Source organism: Abramis brama, assembly GCF_963993115.1.
Source record: "Abramis brama genome assembly, chromosome: 18".
Taxonomy (NCBI): domain Eukaryota; kingdom Metazoa; phylum Chordata; class Actinopteri; order Cypriniformes; family Leuciscidae; genus Abramis; species Abramis brama.
The window spans coordinates 5,041,219-5,055,844 of NC_139980.1; the positions used below are offsets into that span (position 1 = coordinate 5,041,219).

Below are 14,626 nucleotides of genomic sequence, written 5' to 3' on the forward strand. Positions count from 1 at the left end.
AAATCAAAGAAACAAAATTAATGGTGACATAAAAAAATGTCAGTTGTCACGTAATTACGTGGTGACGTAAAAGCTGATTTAGCTTTTTGGAATCGGTTCTTTCTTTGAAAAGAACTGTTCAAAAGAAAAGAGAAACTATGGTTGCACTGGCAGTAATGCAACATTATTCATTACCAAAGAAGAAGAGAGAAACGAAACGTGTCGCTAAACGACAGTAGATAGACATACGAGTTTGTTTAAAGAGGTCAGGACTCAGGAGGAGTTCATTGGCGCGAGGTGGTAATATAGCTCTGCACTCGAGCTGTCGGCAATCCCCAGCGATCCTGTCGCCTAGCAACATGGCAAACTTTCCCCACTGTAAACAGTCTCACCCTGGCCATCGCTTCCTATTCATCATCATTATTTTCCGTGCTTTATTCTGCCAAGTGTTCCTTCAAACGATGAACTCTTAGATTAGAAACAAGGCCTACATACACTTGCAATGTCGAAGACACCCAAGAAAAAGGTGTCCTCATCCAGCCTCGTCGCTTCCTCGCCTGGACAAACTCCCAAAAAAGAGTAAGAATTGACTTGATCCTGTGTTGATGTCATGGCATCAAAATATTTTCACAGATGATATAAATAATAAAGCCTTTATTTTGCAAATTCGCCTTATATTTTTACTATTATGTTATGTATTTTGTTATTATATTATGTTTTAATACAATATTGGAGGTCGTTATGTATTGTTTTGCCAGTTGTGAATTAAGTTAACATAACGTTAACTTACCGGTAACGTTAAGTTACATCATTTGTGTTTGGCAAGTTAATTTATTGCATTTTTCTTTTGGCTTTTATGGTTGCCTACACTAAATTGTGTATTTTTGTATTTTTTACATTAACAACAACAGGCATAACGTTACTTTTCTACCATCAATAACGGATAATTATATTTTCTTTTCGTTTAGTCATGGGTCAAACATAGGTTAATGACATAGTTATATTAATGTTTCACTCCTGTTATAAAATAAAATTGCATTCAACTGAATTATATTTGCATTTCCTGAGACAATATCAGTGTTTGGAATTAAAGAGATAGCTTGATGGTAATATGCAATTTAGATTAAAGATAGATAACGTTAATAATAATAATTGAAAAGACCAACCATGAGTTGATATGCCAATTCAAATGCTTACATTGTAAGTACCAATAATGAAATGATTATGTTAAATAGTGATCAGTTTTAATAGATTACATTAAAAAGCAAAGCACTGTCTCTAGAGCATCTTCAGTGATCACTGCATCAGAAAGCCCTGAAGAGGTAAAGAAGATTCTCATCTCTCTCTGGCCGGAGTGGAGCGACACTGAGGTCAATGCAGAGAAATGGGATTCAAATAAAACCTCTAAGGAGAACAAGGTGAGTATTCATGAATAGAACAACAATTCAATGTTTTTCATAATAATGTCTATGTTGGTCCATTGGTAAGAGTGGAAATCTGTTTCAGCAAACCGCTTGGCTTGAGAGATGTAGCTTTGCAATTGATGAGTCAGAGTGGCTGGTATCATGCACTCTGCAATTTGATCAGTGTTTTTTAACTTTTTGTATTTGTTTTCCCATGTGATTGTGAATCTAAAACCATACTGAGCCTTTTATGTAACAACATTGTCAACAGCTCTTTGACGATCCAGAAGGGAAGGTTGAACTTCCTGCCTCCTTGAGAGTACACACTTGGAAACGTCCTTCAGAGTACATACTTAATAAGGTAAGAGTTTTTCAGTTGCCACAGAAGTGATTATCATCACTAGCAGGTCAAACAAACTTGATGGAACTGCAACCTGGGTAGGTAAAGAGTTTTTTGTCACATTTTAGTTTTTTTCAATTATACTTTATTTGAGATTGTTTGAGTACAATGTGAAGTACTATTTGAACTGACATATTAAAAATGACCAAATAACTCATATTTGTGTTCACTCTGCTCTTTAATTGCATGTCTTTGGGAAAATCCAGTCTTATCTTCAATGCCGAGCTTAATTGATGAAATCTGTTTATGCTGCTTTCACATCATGTTTGGGTTGTGATTAAATTACCTCATGCCTAGGAGAGCATTTCACAATTATTCCTCCATTTTGATGAATCTAGGCAAGTCATGGGATGCTAAAAAGTCACAACAAGCAGCAAAATTACAAGGCAATCAAGAGTAGGCACTAGAGCTCTAAAACCAATTATTTTTTGCCATCTGACTAGCTGCATTTAAGATGTTTAATTGAGAGAACGAATGAAGGTCAGCTCTGTTGTCATTTCCATGGCAACATTTGGGATAAAAAGATGATAGCTGCGATTCTTCTCTCCTAGTATGTGAGTGATACTAAGAGCCTTCGATTTACATGTAATTAAAAGTCCACTTACAGAAGATTATCAAATATTCATGGAAGCAAATATTCATGTCCCTCAGAAATGATCTGTGACAGTAGTGGGAAGAAAACATGGGAAATGGGAGAAATTTCTCAAGTGACACAAATTTTAATATTTATAATAGACCAAGTGAGCAAAACTATAATCACTTTCAGTTCAGTTAGATTTAGCTGTTTTATGGTGCAATCTCAAAAAATCACACTGGGTTTAGGGTTACGTTTTTTTAAATGTTTTTGAAAGAAGTCACCAATCATTTGATCATTTTGATTTTATTTTATTTTAATATACATTTACTCTAGTCTTCAGTGTCACATGTTCCTTTAAAAATCATTCTATTATATGATGATTTGGTGCTCAAGAAACATTTCTGAAATATTTTTGAAAAACTATACTGTGGAATAATTATTTTTCCCGTTTTTATTTGGTGACAATGTAAAAATCTTTACTATAACTTTGCCATTTAAATGCATAAAAGTGTTCATTTCTTTAAAAATATATATTACTGACCCCAAAACGTTTGAACGATAGTATATATATATATATATTTAATATATATTGTAAACAAAAAGACATCTAGGTTGAACTTGCTTTAGGTTTGAGTTTGTGTTTAATTAGAGTAGAAAACTAAAATCATCAAGGTAGATCTTCAGGAACTGACATTATATGTATCTTGTCCTTTAAAACAGATTCCAGTTGTGGTGGAAAATAAATCTGCCTTTGACCTCACCTCAGCAAATGAGCATTTACTCTCAAGTGAGGTGAGTCATTAAATCACTTCGGATGGCTTGTGTTACTGATTAGAACAAAAAATTATTAGTTTAGTTGGCATTAACTTACAATGGGTCACTCCTCGCCCTGCTCGCCGATTTCACAGCTTATTCGATGGATCATTAGTGAGTTCTACATTCTGTGGAAAGTCTGCAACACAGGAGAGGACAAGGCCGTCTCTACGGAAACAGTTCCCAACCTTTGGAGACCCTGGGAACACATCTACTCCCTTTGTAAAGCAGAGAAGGATCACATGCCCCTCTATAATGCCTATGGGAAGTATGTCATTAAACTCTACTGGATGGTAAGTTCAGGTTGAGTATAGACACCATATTAAATGTTTTTATTGAAAACCTGTTGTGAACAACATTCACTGCATTTCCTTTCAGCTTTGTGTCTCTTTTACAGTTGAATAACCAGAACAGTGTTGTTACAAGAATTCAAGGAAAACTTAAAGTTCTCCATTGAAAAAAACAAAATTTCATAAACTCACCCTCATGTTATTTCAAAACCACAAATTTAGTTAATCTTTGGAATACAAAATTATCTTTAATGAATGAGAGGTTCTGCATGGTGATACACAAAATTGCCAAATATGCTATACCTATTGTAGCATTTGTTCACATTCTCCTGCTAGAAGGACACTGTGTCCTTATGGCAGTGATTAAGTGAGAACACAATGCTTATCAGGGAGCCGAGAAAGTTGGTAGAGCCGTGGCTGCTCTATCCTCTGGTCACAGACAACCGAGAATTTATTTTTTATTTTTTATCTTAACGGCTTCTATTACTAGAAGTATGAACAAAGACTGGCCTGCACGTTGGTAACAATGATTTGTTTGATAGGTGATATCAAAGAATAGTAAAGTAGCGCTCTCTCAAGTACAAGAGCATTTTAGATAAGGCCTATGTGCTGGGCAATAGTTATTTTGTTGCTGACTGATCTTCTAAGATCACTCTCTTTAATATAACTCCATTAGAGTTAATTATGTTTATCACAGCATTTCCACTGCACATTTTACTGTGTACAAAATGCACACTTATGAACCATGGACTTTAAAGGCTCATCTGAGTTCTGATTGATGCACCTTTGGTTTTGTGTGTATTAAGATGAGTTTGATGGTGAGAAGATCATTACAAATTGGATTTATTTATTACTTTGTTATATTTACTTTGCTTATATACAGCATATACATAAGTGAATAAATGTTACTTAACAAATGTTGAGTCACACAAATCTACAATCTATCCAGATGGAATGTGCCATTGTATGATAAACTTTTACTGAGTTTTTACTGAGATATTTTACTGTCTCATTAATGATAATGGATGCATTTTTTATAATGTCTTCTGCTTTTTTAGGGAAGTTGGAGGAAGATTACTGTTGATGACATGTTACCATTTGACAAAGATGATAACCTGTTGCTTCCTGCTAGCACAAACCAATCAGAGCTTTGGCCCATGCTGTTGGCTAAGGGTATACTAAAGGTGGCCAGTACTGAGTGAGTATTTTTAAACTTAATTCAAACAATAAGTGTTTGAATTGTCAAATAATCGGTTGAATTATTTCACAAAACCAGTCCAAATGATTCATTCACAAATCTGACTGACCAGGTTCTCGACTTCAGCTTACGTGACTTGACACTAGAATAGCTCACCGTGCCAGTGGAGGTTTATTAGTGAATAACAAGAAGTCTGCTCATCACAGAAAGCTTGGTTAAAATGGGCCACTTTTATGATATTTTGATTGGCTTTAGCATCCTTTTTGAAATGGCAGTCTCCATGCATTGCATGCAAAGGAACAAGTACATTATTCCCAGAATTGATTTATGCATCCCAGAAGAATGAAAGAGTGGACTAATTTTTTCATGGTGTAAAAGTTTTATATAGCTTAGGAAATGAACCATCTCTGAGACAGTTAATTATTTATGGTTCGAAATAAAATGGTCAGGAAACAAAAAACACAACTGTGTGCTTCCAGAGGGCAATTCCCAATTAACACATAGAACATGCTGTAGAATTCATTACTGCCAAGGTTTGGCTCTAAAGTGATCACAGTCGTGACTCACCTGAAGCCACTGTACATCCTGTTTAAAGTGTGCTTGCACTCTTGTGTGGCAGTGATAATGATGGAATGGTTCTTTGCGTGAAGATGAACAGTGAAATCGTGCAGATAATTAATAGCTGCCGGACTGGTTGAATACAGCATCCCATGAGGCACAATTAGAGCATAAGCCATCTGGTTTCTTCAGAGAAAGAGAGCAAGAGGTCACACACACACACTCATAGACATGCACAGATCAATGTCTGAAATGACACAATGGAACTGGAACTGAGCGTGCATATTCATGCAGTCTTTACTGAAAGGAGAACCAATGTTTTTTTCTGGTATTTTAGGATGTACCCACACCCATTTGAATGCATTGTATGGCTGTCTGGCTAACAAGTAAACTGTTAATGTGTAATAGTGATATGGTTTTCTCTTTCCAGTATTCCAGTCTCAGGCTCTGGGAGAGAGTTTGGAGATTTTACAGTCATGCACTGTCTCACTGGATGGATACCAGAGATCATTCCTTTAAAGTGAGGCTCTGTTTAAACACTTCCTCTTAAAAAATGACATACTTTTTGTTTTACATGCAACGTTTTTAAATGTTGCGGGGTATTAGTCAAAAGTGTGAATAAATTATCATTTATTGGTTATTCAGATTCAAGTTATTCAGATTATCATTAAATAAATATTTAGTTAGGCATGGCCCTTTGGCAGCTGTGATGCCTGATTAAAATGAGGCCCAGGTTTCTTTTTTTTGAAGATTATTTGGTCTGCACATATTTATCGCTTTACAGATTGATCTTCAATTAATGTTAGTACACAATGTACCAATTATATCACAGTTTAGATATGCTTTATGAATACGTAAACAAGTTTTTTTTGTTTTCATAGGCCTGAGGCACTGGGATAGGACAAACAGTTTATCTCTTTTATAACTGCATGTTATTAATCTAAATGTGAATGATTAATCCATGTACTGTATATGTTTAATTTAAAAATACATTTTGGCTCACATTTAGTTCTGCAACCATCAAATCAACAACGGATGGACAGAACCAAGTCCCCACCCTACTTTTCTTTTTCTTTTTCAGTAATCTGTTTCACTCAGCAAAAACTCACCATATTGAAGAAAAGATCTGTCGCTGCTTCTGTTACATCACGACTTAATAAACACAGAAACATATTTATAGTATATTGGATTGGATTTGCAATAGTCAGCACTCATTACTATAGTAACACTGAATTCTTCACTTTATTAAAATGTACTAAATTAAGGGTGTCTTACAAGTTTTCACTTTTTTGAGAGCTTTTAGTTAAGTTGTATAGTTATTAGTCCGTTCTCTCTGCCTATAGCTTTGTGTTTGTCTGTGGTATGTGCTGCTAACAAGCTTCATTAAGCTGTGCTTTGCGATACACATAATGTCCTTCTTTTCCTCACAGTGTGCACAGATGCCACCCTTATTAGGAGGAAATGGGTTGCAGACACTACGCTGTTGTTCTGCAAACAAATAGCTGGCCTTCACTGCTGTTCCGGCTTTATCGAGTTACTGCAGGAATGTTGTTGTTGTGAAATTAGCGTGTAAATTTCTCTTCTCTAGTGTTTGACTCTGTCTCTGTAGTTTGTTGTCACTTCCTCAGCATAACTCTCACATCTGCTCTGTTTTGGGAAACACGGCATGGTGTCTCGTAATTTACGCTCTGATGAGTTTCCGTGTTTCAGCGGCTCCTCAAGAGACCAGTAAACACATTTTCGGAGAGCGTACACTCGTATTTTGGAGAAATAAATTGCGGTGAGAAGAGAGCACACATCTTGCTGTCATATCTTCTAGAGTGCTATCATTTTTTTTTGAGGCTTGGCTGGTGTGTAGGGTCTCCTGAGGTCATTTACTTCATGTTGCAGCCCTGCAGGTTCTTGGAGTCGTATCTCACTCCAACAGCTCACATATTTGCCTGAACATCAGAGAGCCAAGAGAGTCCAAGAAAACCATGTTCTTTTAAAAAATTTAAAAAGTAGCTTGAACAGAGATTATTTAGTAGTTCAAGTCAGTTGTTTATCTTATTATTATATAATATTTATATCTTGAGTGAACTAAATAAGAATACTCAAAACAAGTTGCGAACAAAAGTTTTGTTGACCTTACTTAGATTCTCAAGTATTTGTCCAAAACTTGTCCAAATGTTGTCTGAACAAACAATTTTTTGTTGAACAATCTTGTGCCATTTCTCAGCATGCACTGCAGCTAGAAAAAAGTTTTTTCCATTAATTCATTTAATTATTGCTTTGCATTTACTGGCTTAATATGCTGCTGCTGTTGCTGTTGTTGTTATTATTACTGTCTGTAGCTGTCATATGGTTGAGAGTTCATATTTTTACTGAATTAATATTTGTTGATCATCACAATGTTTGAGATGTGTGTGTTGAGCTGTATGTGCTTCTCACTGCTACTTTTAATTGCAGTATATTTGCATAACAGGGTAAAAAGTTTGCCTCTAGTTTTAATAATCAAATAATATTCATGTCATGTAGTTTGTTTTTTAAATCAAACATGGGGATGAAAAACAAGGATTGTAGCTGCTTGCATTGCTAAATGCTAAACATTCTATGGTTGCCTTGACAAGAATTTTAAAGTTAAAAAAACAACCTGTTACTCATTAGATCTACTTTAATTGAGCAAATTAGTTGTTAACTTAAAAAGTTGAATGTGATAGGTTAATGCCTTATTGTTTAAGTTGTTTTGCAGTGTAGCATGTGATGGCAAAACAATTTGACAACTTTTCAGCATGAAATTAGAAAACATGGACAAGCTGCAGATGAGTGAAAAGAAACTTTTCAAAGATTACCAGGGATATATAGTCTAGCTATCACCAGACCAAGCTCAATATTTTAAGTTTTAACATTAGTCTGAGGAGTCTGCTCTGTATTTTCTACTGCTCAAGAGGCGTGATCAACGGGCATAGTTCAAATGACTCTGTACGCAATTGGATAGTCCTTCAACCAATCAGACCAACGATCCAAGTGACGTACTTTGCAGCGAAAACTCCAGGCAGGAAACGTGTCAACAAACGTGTTGGTTTGTAGCATTGATCAGTGGTTTGCAGAAGCAGCAATGGCATCGAGCGATTTTTGCAGGTTGTGCAAAAAAAACATGAAAGTTAGTGGTATTTACACCCACTCGAGCGAGTGTTTGTTTGCTAAACTAAAAAAGCCATTGAGCATCGTCGAGAGGTTAAAAGGAATTGGATTGGATTAAACCTGCCAATAGCGCGCCAGGTGGATAAGCCAGGTTGTGATTGGTCCCCGCAGATTTGTAACGGAAGCAGGATAGAAAAATGTACAGGTTTCCAGCCTGAGCTGCAGGGCGAAATCAAATCGGGCTGAGTTTACCCAGTCTAAGGGATATATACACATGACCATTTAAAAGTTTGAGCTCAGTAAGATTTTTTTTTAAGAAATACATTTTATTTAGCATGGAGACATTCAATTGACCAAAAGTGACAGTAAAGACATTTATAATGTTACAAATAGTTTCATTCAGTCTATTAATTAATAATCCCTACAAAATGTAACTGCACAGAAATTTCTGTACAGCGTATTAGAATGATTTCTGAAGGATCATGTGACAATGAAGGCTAAAGTAAAAGCTGCTGATATATAAATATCGTCACCTTCCTAAAATAATTGGCCATGTCATTTTTTCAGGTTTCTCAGAAAACACAGAAAACTGAACCTAACTTTAGAGGTTTAGTAGATTTCCATTCTTCTTGATGCAACTGCCATCTTGAAAAGCTTGTAAAATTGTAAAAAGTCTCATTGTCTTTTGACTTAGGCAAAATAAAACGGCCTAAGTCAGACTCTTGACATTCTAACGGCCTGACGGCCTAAGTCAGACTGGCCATTATATTACAGGGGTAGAATTGCATGATCTGTTCAACTGAGGATGTGGGCGATTTTACCAGAGGTGGCCAGCATCATGAGGAGATGACTTATGCAAAAAAAATCATTTTTGTCAAAAAATGACATAGGCAATTATTTTAGCAAGGTGACGATATATAATATATTTTATATATTAAAATATAAAACAGTTATTTTAAATTTTTATAATATTTCACATTATTACTGGTTTACTGTAGTTTTGATTAAATAAGTACAGCCTTGGTGAGCATAATAGACTTCTTTCAAAAACATAAAAAAAATCTTACAGACCACAGACTTTTGAATGGTAGTGTTTTTTGAAGGTTAAATACTCAAGTTGAATACAAGTGTGTGTTGTTTGCATTTGTTTTTATCCGTTTAGACCTTAATTCAAGCTGTAGTGATCCCCTGTACCAGTTAACTGAACATTGCTCACCTGTCTCTAATTGCTGTTTATTGATTGGTCGAAAGTGCAGAGGCTTTGTTTGTTAAGCTTTATAAGTTTCATCCATTGACCCTGTGACTGCCCATTAATTTGATTCAAGCCTTTTGTTATTCCCAGACTTAATAAATTGAGATTATTAGATAAGTTCACAGTAAAACCCCAGTTAAGAGATGGAGATCAAAACATTTAACACTAATCTTCCATGTGTTAATGTTGTTCCTAGATCCTGGTATACAGGGAAAATTTGGGAATATCTGAGGGACAGTATTCCTCAATTCCAGTTGGAGGAAGAGAGCTCAGAGGAGAAGACCACGACAACAGATTCTAATGTGAACGAGATCAAGAGTGAATCTCCCACAGTACTTAAGCGCAGAGGTACCGACCCGCACACACATCACAGTCATTTATCCCTTAACAGTGTGTGACATGTCTGATTAAAAGACACCGGCAGAGAGAGTAAATTAGAGAATCGATATGGCAAGATGCCTGCTGTGCAAATGGCTCTTTCTTTAAGAGTTTTCTAATGGAATTTTAAAATGGGGCTTTAGAATTCAAAGTCATTTAAGTTTGACGGTGTAGAATATCAAGTGTTTAACAAGTATTTGAGACTTTTCAGTCTATAATATCTTGTGCTAACACTCTTTGTAAGTTGATATAGAGGCTAATGAAAACATAATTATGATGATTATTGTAAATGCACAAGATTGTCATTCTGAATGTTGCAGTGTAGACGTTTAGTGGCATAGTGGTATCCTTTTGTTCCTAGGCTTATAGGCAATGGCAGTATTTAGTGAGAGTAGGGATATTAATAGCTATTTTGCGCTTGAAATCCACAGGGCCTCACATGATCAATCTGAAGCCATGTGGTTACCACTATAGAACTGTTGCGAGTGGAAGGCTTTCCGTGCCTTATAGGTCATATCCGTGCTAGTGCACTCCTAAAAATTGACAAAATGAACCGTTTAACACAGAGGTCTTCAACCCTACTCCTTGAGACCCGTCTGCAAAGTTTATATCTAACCTGCTTTAGCACACCTGAATTTCACACTAATGTGATTTTCAAATGGTCCTGAAGAGCTTTATTAGCTTGTTCAGGTTTATTTGATTAGGGTTGGAGCTAAACTCTCCAGGACAGTAGGGCTGCGTTCCAGTCCACTTTTAGACACGCACTTGCGAACTTCCCTAAGCACTTCCCCTCGGGGGAATCCCTGCCGCCATTTTGAAGTGCGTTCCACTTCGTGAAGTGGATGAGGGAAGTTTATATGGACAGACCCTCGTTCCCTCGATTTTGACAGAGGGAGCGAGTCTACTTCATATGTACACTTCAGGCACCTATATGTCCCACAATGCAGCACGATTGTGACGTCACCACAAATCTCATCTAATCACCACCACAACAAACAACTTTATGATATATTAATTATATATATTTTTAATTTAAAACAACCCAAATACACCTATATACATTTGGATGCTGAATTAAACAAATTATTAAAGGGAAATAAATGTAAATAATAAATGAACTCCATAGCTGATTCCAAGTGATTAAGGGCTTAGGACGTTCCAATTCAGCCCGCCACAGTTTCCGCCAGTAGTGGGCACTCGTCCAACGTATGCAATGCCGTACATCCGAGTGAACGAGACGGAGGGAAGTTAACGAGTGAAGGGCATGACAATTTTGGACTGGAATGCAGCCTAGGTCTCAGGAGCATTGTTGAAGACCTCTGCATTTGCAGATATACAAATTTAAATGTTATAGTCTCTTCTTGGAAAATTATCAAATATTGATGATTTAATATTAGGGTATTTTAAATGTATGATATTAGGAAGTTGCTCTTTGTGACTGTCACAGAAAGTTATGGAAATTAATAATATTCTAAAAAGTCATGGATATTGCTATAGTCAATCTAAATTTCTGGTAATGCTCAAATTATGTCTTCGACTACAAATTAAGCCGGGGACACACTTAACGACTAAGGCCGATTATGAATGGAATTTCTAGTCAGAGATAGTTGCGTTCAGTCGGTGTTTAAATCTGCTCCAGTCGTTGGAAACAGTCTGTAAGTGTGTTCAGTTCAGTCTTAGAATGTTTCAGCTAGTTGTTTAATGTGTCCCCGGCATTACTCGTGTGATCTCTATAAAATTAGTTTTTGAGAATCCTTATTCAGTTATCATAAAAGGATAGAAAAGTCATGGAAATTCTTTGATCCGAAAGTATGGGGACCCTTCTATAGTCCTGTATTTTGATTATTTTCCCAATGCCTATTTCCATAGACAGCCACCTGACTTTTTTAATATGAAATAATAATAATAAATAATAAAATAAAACGTTTTAATATTAAATGTCAGTACAAAACAAGAAAACTGAAATTGTCATATTAATAGGGTCTTTAAAGATGATCCTTAAAGGGTTAGTTCACCCAAAAATGAAAATTCTGTCAGTAATTACTCACCTTCATATTGGTCCAACCCCGTAAGACTTTCGTTCATCTTCGGAACACAAATTAAGATATTTTTTATTAAATCTGAGAGCTGGATCACTCCTCCATAGGCTTCTATGGGATCGAAACTTGCCGGCCCAGAAAAGTCGCTGACGCTGGTCATGTGTGTGATGCGTGAGCCTACGTGGTGATGTACAACACAGAAGTTACACTACGTGAATTCACTCAGGCCCACACAGAAGAAAATGAATGGGCCGGCAAGTTTCGATCCCATAGAAGCCTATGGAGGAGTGACCCAGCTCTCAGATTTAATAAAAAATATCTTAATTTGTGTTCCGAATATGAACGAAACAGGGTTATGGGGTTGGAACAACATGAGGGTGAGTAATTAATGACAGAATTTTCATGTTTGGTGAACTAACCCTTTAAGGTGTGGACATAAAATGTTCTGTTTTTCTTGTAAGAGTCAGCTAAGAGGAAGAACAAAGGCAGAAAGACCATTCAGCCCAGTGCAGCTATCCATCCAAATCAAAGTCAGTATTTTTTTTTTTTTTTTGTCCTTGTACTTGTGTATATATACAAATTTTCATATATGGTTCTTTTCCCTTCTCTCCTAACCATACATTATTCAGTGTAGTTGAATATTTGATTTTCATACAGAAACTCTCTATATGCGGTCTGAAAACAATAATAAATTGCAGCAAATGTGGCATTGAGCTCTCCGTATAGGGATGGTGATCTGTTTAGTGAGGCATTATGGGTAAAATGACCCATAAGGATCAGTATGCCCCCTCTGACCACTCATCTTCAGGTAGCACCCTCTTCCATCTCCATGCATCACTTCTTCTGCAGGTTCATGCATTATGGAGTCAGTGCCACAGCCTTCACTGCCAGATGTGTATCATGAGCATGAATAAATAAAACAACCCCTTTTCTGTGATTGTGCACGTGTTTTTGTGTGAAAAATTGTTTTCACCAAAGAAGGGTGTGCAGCAGTGTTAAACTGTGTGTGTGTTTGTGTCAGACAGTGAACAGAGCGCTAGTGTTTTTCTCTCAGGTAGTGTGATCTGAATTGAATTATCTGGCATGGCCTCGGGCGAGCACTGTCAATTCTGTTACTGTACAGTTTATGCCTGAAATATGCAAGGAGAGCAAAGAGCAGCGAATCAGGCATGCACACACTCACACATACACAATATGCATCAATTTTACACCGACCTGCTTTGAAAAGCTCAGTGCTGTTGTGATAAGGTGTAATTGTCAGTGTGCATGTAAACATGGTTTTCTGACAGGTCTTTGGAGACTAACAATTTGATGAGTCTATTGAGGCTAATGGTTTGCTGTTCAGATAGTCTGTTTTGGATAATTGGCTTCTGCAAGTGAGTGGTTCAGATTACACTGGGATAATGCAATGTTTGCTGCTGAAAGTCACTCTCTCTCTTGTTATCCTTCATAAACATTCTTCATTTGCTCTATCCTCTTATCTATAGGGTCCTTTAATCCATATAATGAATCCATCCCCTCTGTTATCCTCTCACTCCCTCTGGGTCTTTGATACTAATTAATGGGCTGGAAATTATAACATGCTTTGACATATATCACTTTGGCACCGTGGCCTAGATCTTCAATGCCTAAAGGGGAATCTCTTATTGAAACGTACTCACACATGATCGCTGTTCATTCTATTTATGGCACTTTCCATGAATAGGACACAAAATAGGTCCAGCACCTCTTAAAGTCCTTTTTTAACAAATTGTAAAAGGTGGTGCTTAACCTCTAGAAAATGTGGATATCACTATTATCAGTAAATCAGTATTAACCCATTCAATTACATATTCTGATCTCACAGTTGTGAACCCCTCAATAGGGGACCAAAATCTAATTATAATGACGGACACCACCATTTGGTAAGCAAATCAATAACCCAGATAAACCCAGATAAATTGATTATCTGGGTTTATAAGGAAAATGGGCAAAGGGTTCGAGGAGTCTGTAGGTAGACTTTCCACACGATTGTTGGCAGGTAAATATCTCTATAATTCCTCGATTTCCAAATTGTTGTTATTATATTTGATTGACCGATGATTTTATTCTATGAATTGGATTTTGAATTATTGTTCTATTACCTGGTCAATAAATTGTAAACATTTCCGTTTAGAACAGCAAATGCTGCTTGACCAATCTAAATCTGGGTGTGTCTTACCTCTGTTTTAATTTAATGTTACTTTATATAAGTGTACATGGGAAACCATGGCATGGCCAATCCAAAGCTATTATAAGAGTAGTATTGTTGGTCAGCTTATATCTGTAATAGTGGCCATACCTCTACTGAAGTAAACGCTAAGTTAAATTCAAGTGTATTCAATTCCATGGGGGCTATACCAATGAATCTTTGATTGTTTAAGCGTGAATGTGACCGATCTCAGGTACATAGCAATTACCTCTGTTTGATGATCAAAACTGATGAGCTTGTGTTCGTGAGACCCGCGTTAAGCAGAAGACGTGAGGACCTCTGAGCGACCTCTGAGTTAATCTGGAATGGGTAAAATATACTTAAAGAGTTAAAAAGAATAATCAAACATTCGCTCACTTTTAATGATGCTCAGATATCATTAAAAC

General features: G+C 36.4%; 1 protein-coding gene across 1 annotated transcript in view; it reads left to right on the plus strand.

The window, feature by feature from the left end:
- The first annotated feature begins 168 nt into the window (after positions 1 to 168).
- The window catches only part of adgb (androglobin), a 45,427-nt gene continuing 30,969 nt past the window's right edge, over positions 169 to 14,626 (plus strand). The window contains exons 1-8 of the mRNA XM_084090914.1: positions 169 to 558; positions 1,262 to 1,397; positions 1,654 to 1,743; positions 3,080 to 3,151; positions 3,268 to 3,465; positions 4,521 to 4,660; positions 5,649 to 5,738; positions 9,790 to 9,941. Of these exons, the coding sequence (XP_083947040.1) occupies positions 482 to 558; positions 1,262 to 1,397; positions 1,654 to 1,743; positions 3,080 to 3,151; positions 3,268 to 3,465; positions 4,521 to 4,660; positions 5,649 to 5,738; positions 9,790 to 9,941 (955 nt within the window). The 5' untranslated portion in view covers positions 169 to 481. The remainder of the gene's footprint in view (positions 559 to 1,261; positions 1,398 to 1,653; positions 1,744 to 3,079; positions 3,152 to 3,267; positions 3,466 to 4,520; positions 4,661 to 5,648; positions 5,739 to 9,789; positions 9,942 to 14,626) is intronic.